Below are 26919 nucleotides of genomic sequence, written 5' to 3'. Positions count from 1 at the left end.
AAAATCTTTACCTCTCCTTCTTTTTTAACAGGCAACTTTGTTGGGTATAGTATTCTTCTTTTTTAATTTTAAAGAGAATAATTTTAAAAAAGAACAATAGCAAAATACCAACAACATAGACAAAAGCAAAACAAAACCAAAACAATCAAAAATGATGCAGGGTTTCAGACAAAAATGGTAAGAATTAACAGTGGTTGTTATATTACATATTGTTATCTTCAACGAAGCTGTTCAGATTATCAGATGTAATGATGCAAGATTGATCAAACCATTAAAGAGAATAAAAATAAAAACAAAAAAATTACCAATACAGAGTTTTCACTAGACAAGATGGTAGGAATTCACCAATGGTTGTTATATTGCATATTCTTGTCTTCAAATTCATTGTTCAGATTATCAGATATAATATTCTCAGTTGGCAGTTTTTCTTTTGGTACAGATGCTCTTCATTTTAAGATGGGATTATACCACAATAAGTGCATCATAGGTTGAAAATGTCATAAGTAAAAAATGCATTTAAACTGATCTGCATCACTGCTTAACAACACAGTGCACTGCAGAGTATTGGTTGTCTTCCTTCATGATCACGTGACAGACTGAGAGGTGAAGCTCACTGCTGTGTCCAGCCTCTCAGCCAGCCTGAGAAAAGACTAAAATTCAAAATTTGAAGTATGGTTTCTACTGAATGTGTATCAGTTCTGCACCATTGTAAAATCAAAAAATGAAACATGGGGACCATGTCTACTTTGAATAAGTCATATGACTCTCTCCTAGGTTGTAAGATTTCTGCTTAGAACTCTACTGAAAATCTCAGGAAGAGTCCCTTGTATGTGACAAGCCACTTGTCTCTTGTTGGTTTTAAGTTTATTTTTGTCTCTGAGTTTTTGAAAATTTGATTGTAATGTGTCTTCATAAGGATTTTTTAAATATTTGATCCATTTGAGTTTCTTTGGGCTTCATGAATCTCTATGTTCATTTCCCTCTTCACATTTGGGAGTATCATTTGGGAAGGTTTCTGTCATTATTTCTCTAAATAAGCTTTTAAGAGACAAGGTCTTTTTTTTTTTTTTTTTTTTTTCCAGTCAGAAATCAAACTCAGGACCTTGCACTTGCCAGGCAGATGCTGTGCCACTGAGCTGTACCCTGGGCCTAAATAAACTTTTAGCCCTTTCTCTCTCTCCGCTCCTTCTGTGACTCGCAGAATGCCTATTGGCTTTCTCGACAGTCTCTTATATAAGCCTTTTAGGCTTTCTTCATTCTTCTTTTTTCCATTTGTTCCTCTGAGTAATTTCAAATGCACTGCCTCTGACTGTGCTGATTTTATCTTTGTTGAACTACCTATCTTGTTTGTATTGTTTTCCTGATTTTGTTTGGTCATCTATCTGTATTCACTTGTAGCTCATTGAGCTACTTTAAGACAATCATTTTGAATTCTTGTTTAGGCAGCTTGTGGGTCTCCCTTAGTGTCAGTTATTGTTTATCATTTTATTTTATTCCATTTCTGATGTTATTTTCCCCTGGTTATCATCCTTATGGCTTTGTGCTGGTGTCTGGACATTCAAGGAATTAAGCACCTTCCCATCAGAGAAAGCCTCTGGTCAGACCATCCAAAGATTCTGGGTGGGCCAGTTGGTGGGGACGGGGAGCACACTTGGAACTAGAGTCCTCAGGCAGGCTGGCCTGGTGACAAGACTCACAAGGGTGGGCCTGGTGACTGTGTCCAAAGGGGATGCCTGGAGCCTTGGTTTATTGGGGCTTCCAGTATCCTGTGTGAGGACTAGTTTGAAGCTAATTGATCCCTAGAGGGGTGACTCGATACTGGGTTGGGCAATAAGCTTGACTCTACAAGGGCCAGTCTGACATGGGGATCACATGCAGGGCAGTTAGGGAGAATGTCAACTTGATTGGCTTTGGGATCTGACCAGGGCACTGGTGGAGCACTTTTGGGTATGTCTGGGTGGGTTATGGAGGCATAACCTTGGGTTCTATAGCTGATCATTCACCCCTCCTTCTCTGACACTGTCCTGACACTGTTTTGCTTTCTGTCTGCTGTGAATTAAACAACGAAGTATGTTGCTTTGCCACATATTTCCATCATGACGATTCTGCCTAGGGGCAGCTGACAATGGACTGAATCCTCTGAATCCATGAGCCAAATAAAAACTCTTCTCCTTTAAGTTGTAGGGTCCAGTATTGTAACACAAGATGGGAAATCTGACTAATGCAACGTAGTATTTTGGTTTATGAGAATGGATCTGGTCCTTAGTCTACAAAAGTCATCTTGGTATTGGGGTCCACTGAGGTAGGCCCACTAGCTGGGTCTAAGAGACTGGTCTAGAGTCTGAGTTCATGAGGGCTAGTCTGGTGTTGTGGTGAGTTGACCTTAGAGTCTAGAGACATAGTGTCCAGTCCAGGCCTGAAGTACACATGCTGGGGGATGATTTTAGACCCTGGAGCTTCAAGGGTCTGTGGCCTGACCCTGGGACACAGAAGTTGGTAGGCACATTGTGGTGAGCTTGGAGACTCAGGTTCCAGGCTGGAAGTTAGGGTTGCAGTGGCTGGCCTGATGCTAGAGCTTCCTAGGACAAGCCTGTTCCTGGGTTATTTGGCAATGGTGAGTATATATATCACTCTCCTTCCTTAATCAAAGGCAATCTCCATATTGAGCTGCCTAGGCTTGGGAACAAGGTGATGTGGCTAATGCGAAGTTGTCCCTCCTGTAATCTTCAATGCATCTTTCCTTATTTCTGTGCTCCAACCAAGTGCTTTAGCCTCTCCCTCAGATTTCTTAGTTCTTGGGAAGGTAATTTTGTGTTTGGAAAGTTTTTCACATTGATATTTCTGCAAGTGGATGAATGTTGGAATCTCTTATTCTGACATCTTCTTGACATCACTCCCTGAAACAGTTAATATGTTAAACAAATATACACAGGAATAAGATGTTCATGGAATGTATTGACAAGACAAAAAGTTGAAACTGTTGGCAGAAACCAAAAGTCAATATTAGACCCAAGCAAATATTGCCTGCAGTGTGCCCTGGGATAGCTGCAGACTGTTCATTTTTAAGTGGCAAGAGACACTCTCACCTCCCAAACCACAGAAACAATTGTGCTTTCAGGTAGTAGATTTCAATTATTCTGATTGCTTCTAAATACAGTGCTTAGATTTTAAGGATTAATTTTTACTTTATGAAGAATCTATTAATTTGTGTTTTAACTTTCTGAATATCTAGACAGTCTGGAAGGAATTGATGCTTTTGTATATGGAAATATTTAAATACAAAATACTTAAATATCAAAGATAATATTTGACTGATTTACAATTTTTAAATAGATTTGAATATTTTCACAGGTTTTCTTTATGTAGTGATTCTGGACTAGTAGTGTCACTTTTTACAGTGATTTTATTTTTGCTTAAATCCTGAAGTTTTTATAACTGTTCAATTCTTCTCTTTCAACTCTCTTTTCAAAATTATTAGCAACAGAGGTGAAAAGTTAGCAATCACAAAATAATAGTCTAGAGATGTTAATCTGTGTCTGGGGAGGGATTATAAAATTTCCAAATTCCTTGACAAAAAAAAATGTACCCAAAAAACTCCTTATTTTCTATATTGGTGATCATGTGCTTTGATTTGAAATTCAGACATTTACAAGGTAGTCTATACCTTTATTAAATTAAAGTTCAGGTTAAATATATGTTAAATACAGTGTAAAAGTAGGGAAAGTTGTAAATGAGTTGTTTTCTTTCTTTCTTTTTTTTTAGTATGTTTGCATTCACTAAGGCAGCTTACTTCATTTGCTTGTTTGGCACAGTTTTTGGTGGTAAGTAAATCATCTGTGATAGATATAATTAAGTGAAGCAAAGCTCACCACGCTGGAGAAAGCTTTTGATTTACACAGCTTTAAGGAAGGAGGCAGACCTGGGTAATTCCTTTTATTGTCTCTGTTTTCCATTTGGAGTCAAGAACTAATTCCCAGATATACTGCCGTAAACACACATGTTTAAGGGGGAAGACCAGAAGTGAGAATGTCCTGTGGCACATGTTCCCTAAACCTCTCTACAATGCAGATCCTCAAATAAACAATCACTCACCTATTTTCATTATTAACATTTTAAAAATAAGCTTTACTTAAAAATTAAAAAAAAATATTGGGCACTTTATGGTGTCTGGGTCCATTCTAAGGATCTGACAGGCACATGATACATACTTCTGCTGTAGGCCACTAGGGAAACATTTCAGAAATGAAAATAACTTGTTTAAATTCAGCTTAGTACACCATCCCTTTGATATACTAGGCAAATTGTTTTCAACCCTGGATTTCTATCTCATTTCTTCCTCTGTCTATTCCATTAGTTTTCAAATAAAGCTGGAGGCTCATTTTCATTAGTCATTGTAGAAATGATAGATTTTTCTTTGGGCTACCACTAGAGGTCAATTCTGAGTCTATGATGACCTAAAATGGTCAAATCGAGCTTGTTTACTTACCGCACAGTTGTCTGACAGGAAAAAAAAAAAAAAACCCTCTGGGTTAGGTTTACATTTCTGAAGAGAAATAATTTCTTCAAGAAAAAGCTTTTTAATCCTCAAATCATATTTTTCTTACATCTATCCCCTCAACCCTAACCATAATCTTTATCATAATCATTGCTATGTAAAAACCAGCTAAATTCTGAGCAGTACAAACCAGAGATTCTGTGGACCATGCTTACTTCAATTTTTTAGCATAAAAGAAAAAAATCACAAGTATGCTGGGGCAACCAGAGGTATAAATACACAGAAAATGAGAAACTACATGTTACATGTAACCCGTAAAGTGAAGAAAAAGTTATTTTAAAAATCTTTTGTTTGTCCTTTTTAATATTTTTCTATATCTATCTATTTACTCATTTTACAAAGGCTATATTAACTATAGATGCTTTAAAACTTTTTGCCACTCATGATTACCTTTAATAAAATACATATATTTTTGGTGTCCTCTTTTCATAGTATTTTTGTAAACTTCTTATACACATATTCAATTATATTTGTAGATTAAGCTTTGGGAAATCAAAGTACTAAATACAAAGGTATGAATAATTTTGAAGGTTTTCTGACATGCATGTGAAATTATCCTCCAGATGGGTTATTCTCTAGTTCTCTTTTCCCACTAGCAAGTAAGAGTGTTCAAATGTTCTACTTTGATCAACTCTAATTGGCTTCTATTGCCATATAGCTAACATTCATTTACCTTTCTGAAAGCAGTACGGATATTTATTTTTTGAAAATTGTGTCCTCTCACTTTGGGCTGATGTCCTGGTGAAATTTCTTCTGCTTTTGACACCAGAGCTGGAGCTAAGGACTCAGTCAGATCCCAATCAGGAAGTGCGCATATATTGCTGGCACTAGACCAATCAGAGCCCAACAGGTTTTTGCTTGGATGTCCAGAAATATGATGTTTACTTTTTTCCAGTTGGAAATGGAGTATAAGACAGGCTGGGCCTGGTGGTGCACGTCTGTAATCCCAGCACTTGGGAGGCTGAGGCAGGAGGATCATTGCAAATTTGAGACCAGCCTGGGCTACAAAGTGAGCTCAAGACCTGCCTGAGCTGCTTAGAGAGACCCTATTTCAAAAAGAAAAAAAAGAGAGAGAGAGAGAATACAGAGACCTGAGTTGAGCTACTGGTGCCATCTCTCTATGACATGGTAGCACCATGGAACAGAGCAAATGGATACAAATTTTGTGCTGACGCTGTCCTTTGAGAAAAATGTGTAGTTATTCTAGAAGTCAGATTCACAATGTGCTTTTTGGTTTCTGAATCAATAAATTTTATTTGTCCTCAAGCCACTTTGAATTACATTTCCTATCATTTGCAACCCAAATCAGTTATTTAATCTTCAATTTTTTCACTAATCTTGCAAATAAAGTTACATGTAGTTTTAACTTTTATAAATTTATGATTCTTATCAGATTTTATTTACTATTTCTAGCCACTTTTACATATGAAAAATTATATTTTCATATCTGCTATATAATTTTTAAAAATTAAAATGCTTTTCTTCTCTTTCTGATCATGTAATTTTTTAACAACCTGAATAGCCTGGGCATGGACATAGGGAGCCATCTGGAAGCTGAAAGCTATGATCATTGTGAGATAACTTGTGTTACAGCACCTTGCATACATTCCAAAATAAATCACAGATGAAGCTATAATTACCATCATCAACACCATCATCATCACCACCAATTTATGAGAATAAGCATTAACATTTAGGAGAACTTTCTTCCCATTCAGCTTCAAAGCTGATGCATTACTAGTGTGATCCCCTTCCATCTGCAGAGTCTCATGGAATTTCAAAGATTCTTCTGCAGAATGGGAACTACCAAGTTACCACTGGTCATGATTTGTACTCTTTTATGTGCATTGGGATGGGGTCATGGTGACCACTGGTAATTATGAATCAGCTGAAAACATCTACTTCCAAAAAGCAACTCCATTTATAACAAGCATGGTCACAAGACCAACTACTCAGTGTTTTGTGCACATAGGAAATCCAAGAGTGCACAATTAGGAGCTTGTATTCCCAAAAGCTTCTACCCTGAGAGATCTATGCTGCTTCCAAATATAAACGTTACCCAAGAGGTGAGCATCTTAGCCTCTTCCCTGGGGGAAAGGTAACCAGTTATGTTGGTTTGAGTCATCAACATGTGACTCAGGGCCAGAAGCCCCAGAACCGTAGAGTAGTTCAGAGAAAACATTACATCCTCAATGTCTAGTGAAATATTTGTTGTCTTAACTGCCCCTTTCCTGGAAGACTACATAAAAAACAGATACTATTTAAATTGAAAGGTGACTACTGTGTTAGGGAATGGACAAAGTTGTTACTGGATTAGTGCATGGTTCATGGACAGCTGATCCATGAAAATGGAGGTGCTACGTGAGCTAGAAAACTTATTAAGCAGATTTTGAATTGGGCTTTTCAAGGTAAATCTAAGTTCATATGTTAAAGCCAGCAAAGACACTGAAGATACAATATATGCAAAATACTATACAACAGTGATTAATTCCAAACAGCAAATGGCTCCAAATTTATTTTCAATTTAGCATATGCATGCATTCCTTAACTATCATGTAAAATTTATTTGTTTGTTTGTTTATGCTTCACAGGAGACTGAACCCAGGACCTTTGCACTGAGCTACATCCCCAGCCTTTTTTATTTTTATTTTTGAGACAGGATCTTGCTAAGTTGCTGAGTTCAGGCTCCAACTTCCTATCCTCCTGTCTCAGCCTCCCGAGTGCTGGGATTACAGGTGTGCACCACCACTCCCTGATTTAAAAATTAGCATTCAAAAATAATCACAACTCTTAGTTTGCTTGAATTAAACTGAGATGAGGGAAAATGTTTAATACTATGTCCTACAGAAGGGGACAAGACTGAGAAAGAAGGGCTGAGATTTTTGCCCCAAGACTTTCATTAATTGTGTGACTCTTGGGCAAATCTCTACACCCTGAGCCTCAGTTATCTAACTTCTTTTAAAAAATTTCAGATATAAATAATAAAGTTCCCCCTATAAAGCTGTGAAAATCTAGTAGGGATTTTTATTAAAGTGTTTTAAAAATAAATCAAAAGTTATTAATTTTAAGGCATGATTTTTTTAAGCATGTTAATTAACAGGGAGAAATTGATTGTGTTTTATGTGCAAAAGGAAAATAGATTGTGTTGTATGTGCAAATGTTTGTATGTTTTAATAAAGCTTTTTTTACAGAAGTACCCAGAAAATGACACTGATGTATTTCTATTAAGATTATTATTTGTATTTATTCCAAGTTAATTTTTAACAATTATATCACAGGATGTCTGACTCAATGGTACAAAAATACCTTCTTCAGAGGTGGAGATGTAACTGCTAAGTACACCCCAGATGCCCAGTACTGTAAGATGCTGTGCACTTTCCACCCCAGGTGTTTGCTGTTCAGTTTTTTTCCAGGAAGTTCAACTAATGACCCAAAAAGAAGGTAAAAGTTTGTATTTTCTCATAGACAAAATCAATCATTTTTCAAAATAGTATCAGCTATGTGCAGAAAGGTATATGTTTTAATTTTCTCCTCACTGAGACAAAATAACCAACACCCAAGAGTTAAGGGAGTAACAGTTTATTTAGCTCACAGTTTGTAGAGATTTCAGTGCTGGCTTCAAGGCAGGGTGGCATGGCGGAGGGGCACTGCAGAGAAGAAACAGTTTATGGTGGGTAGAAGGTAGCAAAGCAGCAAATAGAAAGCAACGAAACAGGAAGCAACAGGTGAGAACACTAGCCCTCTTTCTGTCCCTTACGTTTTATCCAGGCTACTGACCCTGAGGTCAGGTAGCACTTACACCCAGGGTGGGGCAGCCTTAACCCCATCCTTGATCCTACCAAGTCCACTATGTGAAACCAATCAAAGGACTAACTTTGTAGCTCACACCCTTGAGTGCAGCATCACACACTTGATCTCAGCATCACGCTCTCTAGATACAACCGCCTCTGAGAAGCCCCATCAATGGGAGCATGAGGCTTTGTAGGAACATCTAGAGCCGACCTATGACAGTGCGCCATCTCACAAGGTCACTTTTCAGATGGAGTCCAGGGACCACTTTCATCAGAAAGCTCTGGAGTGGTTCTTTCAAAAGCAGACTACGACACCAGAGACCAGACCTGCTGAACCCAAGGTTCTTGGGCCTGGAAATTTGCATTTCATGTATTCATTGTATTTATGTAAAGTAGTAGAAAGTAGTTTTTTTTTAAACCCCAAACCTCCAGAAAAATACTAGAGAATCATTGCATCAAGGTATTATCTCAAAAAAGAATCTAATAACAAGTATTTCATTTGAATAAAGAAAGTACTTAATTATCTGAATTATTATCATACTTGTGGGTAGCACGGTCTTAAGAAAATATAACACAGCTGGGCGTAGGACACACCTGTAATGGAAGCGCTGTGGGAGACCGAAGCTGGAGAACAGCACATTCCAGGCTGCTTGGAACTTCCAAGGAACTCAGTGCCTTGGTGAGACCCTGGTCTAAAATAAAAAAGGGCTGGTGATGTAGTTCCCACAAACATCTTGAGTTTGCTTCCCAGCCCCACATCAGAAAAACAAAGAAAGAAATAATAATATGACATAAGCAAAGCTTTTTATTAGGAATATGATTAAGAGAGGGAAGATTTTAATCGTGCCTGTTCTGAGCCAGTTTTGACACCTTTAGCATGCATTCTGTGCCCGAGTGTTTGTGTGTGTGTGTGAGTGTGTGTTTGTGTGCAAGAATTGGCACATATATGCATGTGCTATTAGCTGGCAACTTGGAAGAGTAAGAGTATTTGAAAAATAGTTGGTAATCAAAAATTTTATTAGGTTGTGAGCATGCCATAATTTCATCTTAATTTTCTTTCATTTTGATCAATGGCTGAACTGATATTTTATTCCCATTTCCATAATTCTTGTCTCTTATTTTTGTTGTATTTCAGTATAAAAACTAGAAACTGGGTAGTCATTCTCTACTCCGACATGTTAAGCTATCCAGAAAGCCTGGCCTCTATGTGAGAATAATCATATTGAAACTTGAGCCAGGAACTGAGTCTGGAATCTTTGTGAATAGTGAGATTAACATCAAACTTGACATTAAGGGCAGAAGGAAGTCTTCCAATAGATGTAGACTGGAAGGAATTAGTAAGCAAAATGAATCCAAATATACATCCAACTCGTGACTGATTCAATTATTAAATAAATAAAAATATATATATAAATAGTCACCTATTGGGAACACAGTTCTCTGAAAGTTTAGAAACACAGGAATAACCATTAATTATTTAATGTTGTTGACCCTCTGTACTTTTTGGACCCACTGTATGTTAAAAAAAAAAAGTGTAACTTTAAAAAAAATTCTGAAGTGTGGTATTACACAAACCATTAGATACTATAGAATCACCTCTAAAAATGGTCTTTTCAAGTGTCACAGAAATGACATTTTTCTTAGTTCTAAGCTTTTTTGGTAGAGAAATTCCTAGACACAAGCCTAATATATGTTTATTATTCTACCTAAATGAGCCTTCTTTTAAAAACAGGTTTGGTTGTTTCTTGAAAGACAGTACTACAGGAATTCTACCAAGAGTGCATTGGACAAATGCAATTTCTGGACATTCCTTAAAACAATGTGGTCATCTAATAAGTGGTAAGACATGAATTTATTAGCTCAATTTGAGTTAGTGGTAGATCTTAGAAGAGTTATTGGTCAAAGTCTGTACTGCCAAACCTTTGAAAGAAAACACTAAGAAAGAACACAATCGGGGAAGTATTCTGAATTTAAGAGGGAACCATATTCGTTTGGACAATTTTCTTGTCTTTGTCAGTCAATACACATATGGTCAGTGAGCTTCTGCTGTTTATGAGGTTCACAGGACTTTCAGAAAGTGTGTACATATCCAATCAATAGTCTCTCTCTGATTCCAGGTAAGACACTTGAAAGAAAACTCAGGAAACATCTCTCTCCCAAGTTGACTTGAGAAGAATTGGTGGTTCTCAACCAGAAGTGATTTTGCTCTTCTCAAAGAACATTTGGCAGTGTCTTAAGATACTTTTGGTTGTCACAAATAGGGGAATTGCTACTACATGTAGTGTAGCCAGAAATGCTGCCAAATATTCTACATAATGCAGGGCAGTTCCCCACAGAAAAGAATTTCCTCTTCCAAAATATCAACAATGCCACTAATAAGAATTTGGGAAACCTTGTATACTATTCAGCCCAAATTACAGGATGAAACTCTGTGAATCTTGGTATGAAAATACTTCTTAGAAGACACATGAAGTGCTAGAGAACTTTATTTCTGACATCTAGTGGTGCTAATGTATTGGGAAAAAATTTTTTTTAAACTATGCTCTAATATGGTTGAGGCTGGTCAGAGAACGAAATGTGCCTAAAAAGATTTTGTCAAGTCATGGACAGGTGGAATGTTAAAATAACCATTCTACGACTACACACTGTTACACTATTACTTTATCTTTACTGTTGACATTTAATTTGTAGGTTTAAATTTCATGTGTTTCAAAATTTGTCACCTTTCCCTCTCCCTTTAACAGCACTTCCTCAGTGTGTACACTTGCACACACATCACACACACACACACACACACACACACACACACACACACACACCTTAAGCCTGCACTTTGAATTGCAATCAGTTAGCAAAGGTTGACAGTCCCTTAGTTATAAATGTGGAAGGCTGACTTAGACAGTGTAGCCTACTTGTGAAGTATATTTCCTATTTTACAAGAGCAAATTTATGCATTCATACAATTTGATCTAAATTACTCAGTTAGGGGCTATTTAGATAAATAACTACATCTTACAGTAAAATTTAATGAAAAAGAATGTTGTAAACTCAGAACTGCTTAGTTATTATTAATTTATTCTAAAACTTAGTCTTAATCACTGAGCTTGATTTTAAAGTTACTTCTTAACTCTTCCCAAATATCTTAAATTAAAATTTTAAAATGCTCCAGAAGGGGCTGGGGATTTAGCTCAGTGGCACAGTGCCTGCCTGGCAAGCGCAACGTCGTGAGTTCAATTCCCGGTAATGGAAAACAAAACAAAACAAAACAAAAAAAACAAAAACAAAAACAAAATGCTCCAGAAAACCTCTAAACTCAGGTACACATTTAGTCAAAACATCTGGAGATAAATTAAAGCTTTCAGGTACTCAGGATTATAAGTTTTGTTTGTAAATATTCCATCTCAACTTTCAGCCTATTTTCTCATGTGCAGCAAATTTGAGGAGACTTTACTTTTTAAAGGTTCCTGTTACCATGAGCCCCGGAGGATAACACACTTACATCCCTCTCACAGCAGCATGTTGTTTTCCTGGGAGCTTTTGTATTTTCTGTCTTTCTTATGCTCAAAATTATTTTTATGACTTCATACTTCTCAGTAGAAAGTAATACACAATTGGTTATGATTTATATTGAAGGTTATTCTGCTTCCTTAAGCAAAAGTCCAACATATTTGAGTCCAAAAAAACAAAAAAATAAATAAAAACAAGAGCCTAATTTGATTCACTACCTGTTAGATGAATTATCTACAGTTTTGCTTATATGAAATTTTTGTTTAAAAGGGTGCTTAAATAGAAAAATAGAATTGAACAAAAGTTTAAAGCAAGAATGAGAATCGTTTCCTCATGCACATACGAGAATGCTCCATGTTTATAAAGATTTGACATGGAAAGTCAGTGTTAGAGCTTATGAATGAAGCTCATAATCATACCTGAGTACTTGAAAGTAAAGAAATAAACCAGATAAAGAAGCTTCTTCATATAGTGCAAGAGATGAAAGGCTTATCAATTTAAGAGGGCAAACCCCTGGCACACATTATCAGGATCCTTGTTTTTATTTCCTTGCTTATTTTCCACTGCGCATTGATTATCCCAACATGAAATGATACCTGCTGCATGCACCTTGTGGTTTAGGAAGCAAAATAGTTCCTACTTAATGCTAGTACTCTAGGGGTGGTATTATACCATGTTTATTTTGGCCAGAAGTTAATAATTTAGTGACATGATAAAATCTGAAGTTCTTTAGTTTATAGCCCTATAGACATAAATGGGTTTTTTTTCTTCCCATGCTACCCTGCTGCCCACATGGTATGTGATGACTTTCCCCCTAGAGAGGAAATTGACTGAGTCTGCTCTATGTGTTTCATGTGTTCAGCCTGCCACCGAGATGTTTATGAAGGAATGGACATGAGAGGGTCCAATTTCAATGCATCTAAGGTCCAGAGTGCTGAAGAATGCCAGAAACTGTGCACCGATAACATCCATTGCCAGTTTTTCACGTATGCCACACAAGCATTTCACGATGCAGGGTACCGGTGAGTCAAATTCATGGGTTTTCTTCTTTGCGAGGGTGTTTTCAGGATTTAATTGTATTCTTCATGACATTACTTTTTCCTTTCAACTGAAAACCAAGCAGGGATTTAGTCCTAATCACTTTCTTCATCTACTTATGCAGTTTGAGTATCATTTTTACTGAAGAGAATAAGTACCGTTTGGTCCACAGATAAACTGTGTATGTGGAATGAAGGCCTAGAGTTGTAGAAAAAAGCGTTCTGTCCCATCTTCAATCTAAACTCCCATCTGCAGATGGGAAAGATGTCCATTTCAGTGACAGCTCAAGCCCCCAGCCCATGAGCCAGTCAAGGTTATTGCTCTAATTCCCTTGCTGTCCTCCACTGCCCAGGGTCACTTTAATGCCAAGTATTATGAGGACTGCTCCATGCCTCTCAAAGCACGGAAAGCAAAGTAACCTTTTTTTTTTTCTTTTTTTACTTTCAGGAACTACTGCCTATTAAAGCAGAGTTCAAGCGGAACACCTACCAGTATAAAGATGGTGAATAACGTGGTATCTGGATTCTCACTGAAGCCCTGTGCGCTTTCAGAATTTGGTAATTGGAGGACTACTATTTCACCATATGGCTGTAGTAGGTAGATTAAGAGTCTCCAGTATCTGTAAATGTGCTGCCTGATCAGCAAATGTCTTCCTAGATGTGACTAAGTCAAGGGAATTATTCTGCATTATGTGGATGTGCGCACTCTAGACCCAAGGTTCTTATAACAGAAAAAGGGCGGCAGAAGGGCCAGTCAGGCGCAGAGATTTGAAGGTGTCACATTGTTGGCTTTAAAGATGAAGGAAAGTCCACAGGCAAGGGAATGCAGGGACCTCTGGAAGCTGAAAAAGGCAAGAAAAGAGACTCTCCTTACAGCTTCCCAAAGGAACAGAACCCTGCCAGTATCATAGCTGTAATCTAATAAGACCTATTTCAGACCTTCTGTCTCTAGAACTGCAAGTAATAAATTTGCATAGTTTTAAGCATTTAAATTGATGAATATACTCCTGATACAGCAGTAATAAGAAGCCAGTGCAGTGATAATGTACAGAAACCTGGCAAGGATCTCTTGATGGTGCTCATATCTAGTGATGACTCTACCATATGGTCAAAACGCAGTTTTGGGGGTCCTCGCTCCGCCATCTCCATTACCACTCTATATTGCTTTTGGCAAAACAAGCTAGCTCTCAGAAAGTGATCCTTGGAATAAGGAGTGCCTGTCCTTTTGATCTGCACAGGTCACCTCATGACTGCAATACCCTAGAGCCACCTCAAAAGTTGGGAATCAGGACCATAAAATACCTAAAAGCAGTGGAAAATTTAAAAATGATTAAAGTAAAAACTTAAAGATTGAAAAAGAGTCAGGATGACTATTTTAATTTTTTGCTGTTTTGTTTTGTTTGTAAAGGTCATTATTGGAAAAGGAATTGTATCAGTCTAGTTGATTCTACAGAGAATATTTAGGTAGATATTACTGTGGAGAAAATGAAAAACAAAAACAAAAACAAAAACCCTAATATCTGCAGTAGTCGTGAAAAGAAATGGATCCTGTCTTGTGACAGTGAGCTCTTCATCCTATTAATGTCAAGTATAGGTATATGATAACTTGGGAAGGGTGTCCCTGTGAGGGCACAATTGTAGGTCAGCATTCTCTTGCCTATGTTCTCTTTCAACTTCTGTGGTTTATATGCATTTGTTTTATTCAATTTTCTCCCGTTCTAATTCCAAAGGGCAAACAGTATTTTTGTTAATGGTCTAGAACTTTTGTAATCTGTTTCTGTTGAAACATTTTTCATAATGTTCAAGAATATATAACATATGCCCACTTCAGGGTCAAGGTAATATAAAGCGAACATGAACACAAGCTGAGTTGCCTAAACACTTAGTGCTGGTGGAGGATGGAAGTAGGAGCAGCGGTTGGCTTATTTTTATTTCTTACCAGAGTTAGAACAGTTTTGTCTTCTTCCAAATGGCAAACAAATTTGGGGCTATTTTAACAGATAATTTTTCACTTAGCATGTTTAGCGTTACAAATAGTAACTCTTGACTCCCTTAGCGGTGATGACAGTGAACAAGCACCGTTAGCATTATGTCACTGAACGAGGAATGTCTTTCCTCTGTGAGTTCATAGGTTGCCGCATGGACCTTTTCCAGCATGTTGCATTTTCAGACGTGAACTTAGCCAGAGTTATCACTCCAGATGCTTTTGTGTGTCGAACCATCTGCACCTACCATCCCGGCTGCCTCTTCTTCACATTCTATACAAACGCGTGGAGTACAGAGTCCCACAGGCGAGTGTGAAAGGGTGGGGTGTGCTGCTCCTCTCTCATCTGTTTTAATAGTTTGAAAGTGTTTTACTTCACTCAAAGCAATATCAGCTGCAATTTAAATGGGTATGTTTCTGTCAGGTGCAGATTAGATTAGACATGAGTAGACTTTCCTATGTACCTTTTTTATGTAAAACAAATGTACAACATACCACTGAATCAATGAAATAACACCCAGGGCAGAGAAGATGTTTCTTACTCATTTTAGTATTTTGTATTAGCCTGGGGTAAAGCTACTCGCTGGCAGTTTATCCTTTCAACTTGTTGCTCTAATTTCTCTCTGTTTTAGAAATTAGGTCACTGTTTACCTGATTAAGAGTCTAGTCCTGCTGTTTTATCCACGATAGCCCACCCTCCTCTACATACAGCATGAAACTAGCAAAAGGGTATATGTTTATGTAATAGCATTGATAGCATAGATTTGTTCTATATTTTTTGTTTGTTTATTTTACCATTTAGCAGTCGAACTTTACTATCACTCTCTTTTTGAACTGTCTACAGATATGCCTGTTAGCTTTCAGCAGTGGGAGATGCAGCTTGATTTACATGTGATCTCTACAATTTATTACAGTCCTGGGGATTGACTTTGAAGAGTGTTCCTCTGGAGAATAAAATTTGCAGTTATATTTTCGATGTGAGCACCTTTTACATCTACCTAGGGACTTTAATACAGTTTTCTTTCCCTCTTTTTTGAAAATAGAAATGTTTGTTTCCTTAAGACTTCTAAAAGTGGGACACCAAGTTCCTTTACTCTTCAGGAAAACACAATATCTGGACATAGCCTTTCCACCTGCAAAAAAACTTTGCCCGGTAATGTGATTCATTATTATACTACATAACATGTAACAGATCCTATCATTTTCTAACGTAGTAATGAAATAATCTTCAAAGCACCAGAAACTTGTATTAATGTTGTTTGTTGCTTTCTCGTTGTTATCTCTTTTTATGTTTATCCTTGGCACAGAACCCTGCCTCTCCAAAATTTATTCTGGAGTTGACTTTGGAGGGGAAGAACTGAATGTGACCTTCGTGGAAGGAGCAAGTGTTTGCCAAGAGACTTGCACGAAGATAATTCGCTGTCAGTTTTTTACTTACTCTTTACTTCCAGAAGACTGCAAGGGAGAGAAGTAAGGGAGCATTTCTTTGGTGAGATGTTTCATGCTTTTCCCTCTGTGAAGGCAAAACCTTCGTACTGTTCAATTCACCCAGGTGCAAGTGTTCTTTACGATTGTCTCTGGATGGTTCCCCAACCAGGATTACCTACGGGAGGAAAGGGAGCTCTGGTTATTCTTTGAGATTATGTAAAACTGAGGACAGCTCTGGTGAGTAAAGCGCACCGCGTCAGTGTGACATTTTGGTAGCCTGCTTAGTCTTACATGACTGAGCTACGTATTTCATTCTCTTGGTTGAAGGGGACTCCGATTCACTTCGAATTTTGATCATTACTTTTGACATTCTTCTTTCTAGTCTGCACAACAAAAGCAAATGCACGCATCGTGGGAGGAGCAAACTCTTCCTGGGGAGAGTGGCCCTGGCAGGTCAGCTTGCAAGTGAAACTGGCGAGTCGCAGCCACCTGTGTGGGGGGTCCATCATCGCGCCACAGTGGGTCCTGACCGCCGCGCATTGTTTTGACGGGTGCGTTATGGATGGATCTTCTTGCCTGTGCCTTTGGAAGCCTCTGTAATCAGTTTCTTCATTGCCCAGTGCCCTTATTAATAGAGAATTACTCTCTCTTTAAAAAGCTATTTTATTTAGATTTACTTTTTAACTGATACATGAAAACATGTACTTGTACACATTTTTGAGGTCCCACTGGGTGTTTTGGTACCTATACCACCGTTCATAATTTAAATTAGAATAAATCTTTCCATCTTTTTGAACATTTATTCTGAAAGCGTTCAAACCCTTCTAGTTTTTGAAATATGCAATAATTTATCTTCATCTATAGTGACCCGACTATGCAATAGTGTGCAAGAAAGTCTTACTCGTATCTCGCTTGAACTAATTCCCCACTGATCAACCTTTCTCTCTCTCTCTCTGCCCCTTACTGCACCCTGCACTGTCTCATAACCATTGTTCTATTCTCAACCTCTACTAGATGAACTATCTTATATCCCACATAGGAGTGGGATCGTGTACTATTCTTTCTCTGCCTGGTTTATTTTACTTAACATGATCTCCACTTCCATCCATGTTGTCACAGATGCTAAGATTTCACCTTTTCTGGATATTGCACAACGTTTTGTTGTGAGTGTGCACCACAGTAGCTTTATCCATTCCGCAGGTAGGGGCTCCTCTTGAGTCGTCTCCATTTCTTGGCCACTGTGAGTTGTGCTGCAGTAAACACGGGTGTGCAGATGCCTCTTCAAACACTGACTTCATTTCTTTTGAATAAATATCCAGTAATGGGATTCGTGGATCCCACCAACAGCGTGTAAGAATCCCTTTCCTCCACATCTTTGCCTGCAGTTGTTATCTTTTGTCTTTTTGATAAGAGCCTTTCTGACTGGAATGAGGCAATATTTTATGGATTTGATTTGTATTTCCCAGATGATTAATGATGTTGAAGACATTTCACACTTGATTTTAGGCAAAAAGCTGAGAAACGATCAAAGGCATTTTAAAAAAAGGGTGATATTCCAAATACTTAACAACTCAGAGGGTCCTGGCCAATCTGACCCATTAGGTCATGTATACCACACCATGATATCCTCTAACCTTTTCTTCTTCCTCCTCCTCCTCCACTTCTCCTTTTCCTTCTCCTTTTTCTTTGTCCTCCTCCTCTTTCTCCTCTTTCTCCTCCTCCTTTTTCTCCTCCTGCTCCTCCTCCTCCTGCTTCTCCACCTCCTGCTCCTCATCCTCCTCCTCCTTCTCTTCCTCCTCTTCCTCCTCCTTCTTCTCCTTGTCCTCCTTCTTCTCCTTCTTCCCTTGCCCTTTCCTCTTCTTTCTCTTCCTTCTCCTCCTACTCCTTCTCCTCTTCTTCTTTTGAAAAAAAAGTGAAAAGAAAAAGGAACACTATCAAAGTTGCTCCTTTCCAATTTCATAATACTTATTTTTCTTTCCTAGGATTCCCTTCTCAGATGTTTGGCGCATTTATGGAGGCATTTTAAATCTGTCAGAGATTACAAAAGAAACTCCTTTCTCACAAATAAAAGAACTTATTATCCACGAGAAATACAAAGCCTCAGAAACTGGTCATGACATTGCCTTAATAAAACTTCAGGTGCCATTGAATTATACTGGTATGCAGCATATTTAAGGGAAAATCGAATGGCTGATTTGTATTGGTTTAAATTTTCACATCAGTTTGAGTAATCTACAGATTGTCTTTATCGTCTGGTTTGATGCAATCAGGGTAAGGTGAGGGTTGCCAGGGATATCAAGTTACTAAGACTCAACCTAAAATATTTTCCATTAGAAGGCAAGAAATGTTAATTAGTACTTTCAGGGAGGAATGCAATTGCACATATACGTTTGAAATAGTAGACACAGGAAATGTGTTTGCCATCTGGGGCCACTGGACTTCCTTTGGCAAGAGCAGCACAAGGCTTGTGCTTAGGAATCTTTAGACCATAGGAGGATAAGCAGGACCTGATGTTCATTTCCGGGAATAACTGTGGTAGAGAGGACACTGATGCAGAAGGAAGCTCCGGGAAGCCTGGAGCATCAAGGCTACCTTATAGGTACAGTGTCAACAGAAGCTGAATGTCCATCAAGACCATTATTTGTTACTGATCATTAGCAATTTTGTGACCTTGAGCAACTTGCTTTTTCTCCTTGCACTGCTAATTTCCTCATTCATAAAATGAGAATGATAATTTCCTTGTGAGAGGTAGTAAGTATATGTATCAAATAAGACACAACAACTTCTAAATGCTTTAGGCAGTAAATTTGGGTTCTGAGTTTTAAAAAAAATTTTGTTACCAAAAATTGCATGTAAAAATGAATGATGGATAGAAATTTTCTTGAGACATTTACCTTGAAGTTCAGCAGGAAGCAGAACAGTCATTCTTGGCTCTGTGCTGTGGAAAGAGTATGGGAAAATATAAAGATGTATATTTAAAGCCAATATGTATGAAAGTTTACCCAAAATCTAATTTTAAATTGACTTTTCAGAATTCCAAAAACCAGTATGCCTGCCCTCCAAAGATGAAATGAGTACAATTTATACCAACTGCTGGGTAACTGGATGGGGCTACGATAAGGAGAAAGGTACAGCCTGACATTTTAACTGTTCTTTCTGAAGCCAGCCTTCTGTATTAGATGAAATATATGGAGTAGATCAGTTTAATCCACTTCTATCTGAAATTGTTCTCATCATCGTTTCAATCTATTTATCTTTAAATGTTTGTTCAGTGGTTTTATTTATTGTTACTTGGCCTTGAAAAAATTCATAAGGTAACTTTTGAAGCATCTTATTTCATAATAAAGATTAATTACTTGACATCACATAAAGGATGGGGATCCCCCTAAGACCATGAGCCCAATGAAGCCCATAAATTAATAGTGTCCCTGTCTCTGCATGGCATGTTCTCCCTTAATATTAATGGGTAATAGTAAAGGTCAGCATATGATCATCTCTTTAGAGCCAAGTCAGAATACACTTTTATGTACCCTTCTTGCAATCTAGTAAAGCCAATGAATGATTTCTCTAACCTTGCTTTTCAAGGCTTAAATAAAACCCCTAAGGTTACAAAGAAAACTAATTTAAATTGTAATACAGTTATCAAAATATATTAAAATGATATGATATAGTGGTATATGTGCTTATTTATTGATGTGTTAAATAGAAAGTTTTTAAAATATCTGCAATATTTTTGAAATGATGAGGATAAATGACATTTTCAGTTATCTGAATAACTATAGTATGATGTAAAAATATCTGTGATCTTATGCTGTTAATAGTACCCTGATTGTAGACTACATTTATAATTGAAGAAAGTGTTAGACTTCAGTTGGAGTTTAGGGAAAATAGAGATGTAGTTTTTTCTATTTGAGTTTATGGACCATTTGTTTTCTTGTGGACAGTAGGTTAAGAATCTTAACTCATTATTTCAATTTCCCTTAAAGTTTTCCTGGGTAGACCACTCTTCTTTCCAAGATTAAGCTCCTGATAATAGGAAATAATATTTGCACTGTTCATTACAAAAAGTAATAGCTGACCTAACTTTCCCCCATTTTTCCTGAATCAACTCTATATTTAACAAATTCAAATTTTTCACATTTTGACTAGTACAAAATGTGACACAGGCAAAACACACAGGGAAAAAAGTGAAAAATAACCTTATCTAAACAAAGGAAATTGCTAACATATGGCCAAGGGAAACCTGGACATTGGTGGAAAATATCTACAAATAAGTTGTTCTTTATGAAAACTGTGTTTACTGAAAGAATAAAATGATCCTCTGTTGTCAAATATTTGGGATTTATTTTCAAAAATTATATATTTGTACACTATAATTTTTAGTATATAAAAACAGTAAAGATAAGAATGTTCAAGCTTTTGTACTGTAGACAATAAATGTAAAAAGGAATTTCTGGGGGATTTCTTTTGAGATAGAAGAAGGCAAAGAGTATGGAAGTCTCTGGTCAACCTGAGTTATGGAGTTGTATAGTGCATGAAATAGAATGAAAGCTCTCTAAGCCCAGCTACTAGGAGAAGAGAAGTATGAGGCATGAAGATCCCAAGTTCAAGGCCAGCCTGAGCAACTTAGCGTGGTCCTATCTCAAAATAAAATATTAAAAGAACTGAGACTAGGGGAGGGTTGGCTGTAACTCAGTGGTAAAACTCTTGCTTGACATCCAGAAGGCTCTGGATTCAATCCCTAGGACTGGAAAGAGAGAGAGAGAGAAAGAGAGAGAGAGGGAGACAGAGAGAGAGAGAGAGAGAGAGAGAGAGAGAGAGAGAGAGAGAGAGAGAGAGAGGAGGAGGAAAAGGAAGAGGAGAAGAACAAGGAGGAGGAGAAGGAGAAGAAGCAGGAGGAGGAGGAGCAGGAGAGCAGAAGAGAGAAAGAGAGTGAGAGATATCTGATATCTCTCTTTCTCTGGCTCAGTGACTATCTTTTTGATACTTACTGCCTGTTTTTACTAAAAAAATGTGGCTCTAATGTCAAGACCATCCTGATTTACTTTGAAGACTTCAGACTGATTTTCATATTTAATTTATTTCCTCTCTCTAAAGTTATACATTGGTTACTTCATAGGTGAAATCCAAAATATTCTACAAAAGGCAAATATTCCTTTGGTAACAAATGAAGAATGCCAGAAAAGATATAAAGATTATGTCATAACCAAACAGATGATCTGTGCTGGCTACAAAGAAGGGGGTAAAGACGCTTGTAAGGTAACGCATTAGAGTATGCTAAAATACACAATAGTTCATTAGCAATAATTCATTTCAGAACATTTTTTCCAGTAGGATATTTCACTAACGTATTTTTAAAATTCAGAGACAAATAAATATATAAAATGTACATCATGGAGTACTTATGAATTCTTATGGCACAATCTCTACATGTACTATACTTTGAAGAATAATTGAATATACAATGATTATCTCTAAAACATAAGCATGTTAAATTTTTAAAATTTGGGGTAAAGATGTCAAATTTACTAGATTGCTCTGAAAATAGAAGAAGAAATAAACTGAAAAAGCAATCACACATTCATTTTCACCACACATCCAGCAATAATAAGGTACCTGAAAACAGTTAAGAAGCTGTGGTGTGTGTGTGTGTGTGTGTGTGTGTGTGTGTGTGTGTACTGTCTGAGGTGTAACTGCAGAATTTTAAAAGCAAAGATTTCTCTGAGTCACCTCTGTTATAACTTTGTATCATTTCAATTTTCTACTCACTGTGACACAGGGAGACTCTGGTGGCCCCTTAGTCTGTAAACACAACGGAATATGGCGTTTGGTGGGCATCACTAGCTGGGGCGAAGGTTGTGCCCGAAAGGAACAGCCAGGTGTCTATACGAAAGTTGCTGGATACATGGACTGGATTTTAGAGAAGACACAGAAGAGTGATGGGAATGGTCTGATGGTAGTGCCAGCGTGAAGTGGCGATATAGTGGGGAAAAGCCCAGACTGTAGCACTAGTTTACAGTCTGGGTTGCAGTCAAATAGTGAGCCTTGGACTTCTTGCCTGTGAAATCTGGAGAACGGATCTACCTCGAGCCCTTGTCATAAGGATTTTAAAAGATGGTCCACAACTGCTGAGGACAATGCCCTGCCAAAGCATGCTGTTAACATTCAGTAACCAGGAGCTCATAATGAGAAATAGCTGAAGAGCTTTGGGATTGTGTGATGTAAAATAAAACAGAAGAAGAACATGATTAGAAGTATTTCCCTCTGGTTATGAAACAGAACTGAAAACAAGTGACTCTGGATTCTAGCACAGTGTTCCCTGGAACATAACCCTGCCTGCTATGCTTGGGGTGAGAAGTAAGGAAGCTTGGGCTTTGCTCTGCCCAGTGAAAGAAAGAAATCTAATATTCTCCTTAACAATAAAAAGATGGATTACCCGAACTTGGGAGAATAGGACACCTTTTCATTTGAGGCACTTACATTTGTTCCTGAGCATTGAAACAAGGGTCCAGGCTGGGTGTGCAGCAGACCCTGGTAGGGTTGCACTTTTCTGGTTGAAGCTCCTGCAGTAGTTTCACTGCAGAGCCTTCAGGCAGGGCAAGAAATCTGCTTTGCAAAGAACATTAACCTAAGAGGCTCAGTAGATACTGAGTTGTGCAATGGTAATCCAAAATCATTGTTAGGTATATAGTACTGCGTACATTCAGTCTTGTAAACGCGTGTAAGTAGTAGTTGTTATCCTTGGAATGGAAGATCTGAACTGTATACAACACAAATTCCAAACTTGCCAGTGATTACCACAGTTGACCACAGGTAGTTTGATTCAGTTCAGTTAAGCTGATTAACATGTACATAAGATCTGCCAATTACAAAATATTGTGTAAGTTAAGTAGAAAAACAAAAAGTAAAGTTTTCTAAAAGATTAAATTTTCTTTGCATATGCCATGATACTTTGAGTGGTAGAAAGGAATAAAGATGGAGGAGGCTAATGGAAAACCAGGAGGTCCTGGTTACCCATAGCCCATGCCACTGGAAACTGAAGAGGTAAGAATTATTCCAGAAGCAATGGCTTTTCTAAAACCTGGCTAGATTACATGAACTGTTTTTCTAAAAGCACATAATTTCAATGTTTATGTTTGTATTTAATAAAGATATTAGTCTTGTTATGTGTAGAAGCTGTTTTATATTTTAAAAGAAAAAATGCTGTGGAATGAAAAGCATTTATCTTGGGAGTTTAGTACTGATAACTCTAGCAGGTATTACACAGGACTTTGGAGTACTTACAGGATAACACTCTGGCTTTTTTTGTTCAGCAAGTGTCCTCATTTAGGCAAAACAAGAGAGTTTTGAAATGTGGTACTTTCCTGTGGCGTAAACTATCATTTTAAAGTTGTTAATTGGAACGCAGTGGTTCTGGAATTTTTGTTTGTTTAATTGTTTGCTTTCCACCATCTTGCACAGTATGACAGAAGAACCCTTCACACAGCCAGAGCTCCAAGGCACTAAGAAGTGTGTAAGCAACTAAGAAAGCATGAGGTAGAAGAGACTTCACCTTTACAAGTAAGAGTGAAGGTGGCAGGCATGGACCTATTGCAGGACCATCCCAGAAAAGGTGGCCCTGGTCCCAGTCCTAGAAATAAGACAGTTAGAGACCGCCATAGGGATGTGGGGCAGGTTCACTGTGGGCCTTAACTCAGGATCTGTTACCACTAACGTATGACATATAACTCTCCCTCGTTCTCTCACTTGCTCAAACAATCTTATCAAACTCAAAAGCAGGTGCATGTCTAAAGCCAGGATACCTCTGTCATGACATCTCCAGGTCTACACTAGACGAGAAAATAAAACGATTAAGGATGGTCTCAGAGGCACAGAGGACAAACACATCCCCTGGCCCTTAACCTATTACTCATTAAAAGCATATTTGTATTTTCTTCTGAGGGAGTCCGAGACTTAACAGCTGCTTTTACTAAAAACAACAACAACAAAACTTTTCACTTGGGCCTGCAGATGCCCATGGGGTAACTAAATGCTACATAAAGCTTGACAACTCTGTCTCATTTTCTATCTCCTTTATCACCTTAAAACTTTGAGTCAGATTTCTTGCTCGACGCTGCATATAGGCATGTCAACCACTTAAAGAGTGTCAGTCTAAAACTAGTAATATAAGGTTTAGTAGCTCTAAATTTCCCAAACCAGCAGCATACTTTCTCAAGACTGAAGACACCAAGATGGGCGGGGGGTACAGTTCGGCGGCACAGTGCCCGTCTGAGCATGGGATCCTGAGTTTGAGTCCCGGTTCCAAAAATAACAACAACAACAACTGTCTGAAGACACCAAGATAAGAGATTTTCAGGGACATTCGACCACCAGCTTTTCCATGTCCTTCTCAAGACCCTCTAGAATGGACATCTAAAAGTCTCTAGTCATAGTCCTAAACCTGCAGTTACTTTGGATGCCAGCAGAGCCTCTGCAGAACTGAGGATACCCTCATCCCCAAAGCAGCAGCAAATCATCCCAGGGGAACCTGATTGCCTCTGAAGCTGTAACAACTTCTCCAGCCTACAAAATCAGAATTGAGACAATAACAGACCTCAGCACACCTAAACAAGTTCATAAAAGCTGGTTCCTTTCGTTTGTTTGCAGGCTAGTCTGATTTTCCTGGTTAGACCTGTGCCCTCTCAGCTTTTCTTCCAAAAATTAGGTTATTTCCTATTTTCTCTTCATTTTTTTTTCAATAAAAGATTTACATTTAAATTAATGTTGCTACCCAGCCTTCATTTCCAGTATCACTGAAGCAAGGCCCCACATTAGCCTGTAACAGGAACTAGCATGGCTCTTGCCCTGAGCCAACAGGGTGAGTGTAGGATACACAACATACATACACACCATCTCATAGGGAGTTAGTCAGGAGCTCCAGCATTTGTCTCTAATTTATACACAAAACCTTTTCTTTTTATTATTGTTTTGTCTATCTATTCCACTGAAATATGGGCAACATCAAAGGTGGTCTGTCATTCGTACTGCGTATAAATTGGTATTCATTAGATATCTCATGAATAAATACATTTTTCTCATAAACATACAGCAATGCAGGTTTGAGGAGATAAAAAGATTAGCTCAAGGTCACTAATAAGGACAGAGCCAGAACTAAGCTTCGCATTCATATCCCTGATAGTGTCTTCCAGATCAATCTCCTATTGTCTCATACAACAAGAGGGATAAAAGATGACAGAAGCATTTGCAACCATCATTGTTATTTTTATTTTCTATCACCCAAAAATAGTTTGATTCTGCTCCTCTTCCCCAGGACATTTGTTAATGTCTACAGATGTTCTGATTGTCTTAATGAGGGAGGCGGTGCCACCAGATGTAGTGGTAGGGGTCAGGGCTACTACTAAACACCCTATGGCACACAGAACAGCCCCTCATGGCAGAGAATTATTCCACGACAGTACAGCAGTGCTAGGATTGAGAAAACCCTCAGTTTGAAGTTCAGCATTAAAGTTAATTTTAAAAAAAATTCAAGAACACCACTAAGGCAGGGTTGCAAACCACGGCAGGATGAGCCCTTTTTCAGAGTGAATTCTGATGAAAAAGAAAAATTCCAAGAGCAAATCATCTCCATGAGACCTTTATAGTCGTCCTTGCCCCAGACAGAGTTTATGTCACAATACGCCCAACACATTGCATACCTATGGTCCTAATTTCTGACTTACATGTGGTTCTTTTTGATGGAATTTTAGATTCTTCCTGAAATTTTGTCTAATAATGCCCAGATTTGATGTGGCTTAAAAATATTTGTATCACTGGAAAAAAAACTGTACTTTTGATAAAATAAATCAATATCAGAATTTTAAACAGCAGTGATGGGGCTGGGGATTTAGCTCAGTGGCAAAAGCGCCTGCCTGGCAAGCGTAAGGTCGTGAGTTCGGTTCCCGGTACCGGAGAAAAACCAAACCCCCCCCCCCAAAAAAAAAAAATGGCAGTGAATTAGTTGAAATTTTTAGATGAATTACTGTCACTTTGAAAGTTTTATTTTAAAGATTTCTATGCATTTAATATTCCTATTGCACTTTGAATAGACAAAAATATTTCAGGATTCTTATACTATTTCAAAGGCCTTACAAGATTTTTCTGACTAGTTAAATCAAATTTAGGAAATACTATCTTGTTTTGCAGTGAAGCATTTCTCTAATTTAAAGTCTTTCTATCTCTCTCAGTAGAGCTGGAGGTTGTAATTATCTTCTTTTCACTGAGACCACAGGAGAGAGCTGGGATTTCAGGGAGTAAACCACACAGAGAAGAAAGGACCTTACATAACCTTACAGATTAGTTTTCCATGAAAATCTTTCTTGGCATGAATTTGTCATTCTGTATTTAGGCCTCATAAAAGATCAGGTAGCATACGTAGGTGCTTTTTCTGTGACTGGCATGTATTTAATTTTAAATGGGAAACTCAAGACAGTAACTAAGGACTTTTTCTGCCAAGATGAGTAACAATACATTGGTAATGGATCAAATAAAAGCAGCTGAGTAGCAGCCTTCTGATAGAACAAAAGAACAAACAAGCAGCACTTCATGTCAAGCCTCCTCTGCTCAGCACCTCACATCTTT

At 37.9% G+C, this 26919-nt stretch overlaps 1 protein-coding gene across 1 annotated transcript; it reads left to right on the top strand.

Annotated features, from left to right (window-relative positions):
* Positions 1 to 2662: 2662 nt before the first annotated feature.
* On the top strand, positions 2663 to 23474 carry Klkb1 (kallikrein B, plasma (Fletcher factor) 1). The gene is made up of 15 exons (XM_005373431.2): positions 2663 to 3118; positions 3763 to 3821; positions 7834 to 7996; positions 10079 to 10185; positions 12716 to 12875; positions 13339 to 13448; positions 15022 to 15181; positions 15918 to 16027; positions 16182 to 16344; positions 16427 to 16539; positions 16685 to 16853; positions 18285 to 18460; positions 19335 to 19430; positions 21422 to 21561; positions 22082 to 23474. The coding sequence occupies exons 2-15, from the start codon at positions 3764 to 3766 to the stop codon at positions 22271 to 22273; spliced, it is 1917 nt and encodes a 638-aa protein (XP_005373488.1). The 5' UTR covers positions 2663 to 3118; position 3763; the 3' UTR covers positions 22274 to 23474.
* The last annotated feature ends 3445 nt before the right edge of the window (positions 23475 to 26919 follow it).

The sequence above is a fragment of the Chinchilla lanigera genome, unplaced genomic scaffold, assembly GCF_000276665.1.
Source record: "Chinchilla lanigera isolate Chin_1 unplaced genomic scaffold, ChiLan1.0 scaffold00002, whole genome shotgun sequence".
NCBI classification, from domain to species: Eukaryota; Metazoa; Chordata; class Mammalia; order Rodentia; family Chinchillidae; genus Chinchilla; species Chinchilla lanigera.
Note: the sequence above shows the minus strand (reverse complement) of the source record. Positions and strands in the feature narration are given on the sequence as shown.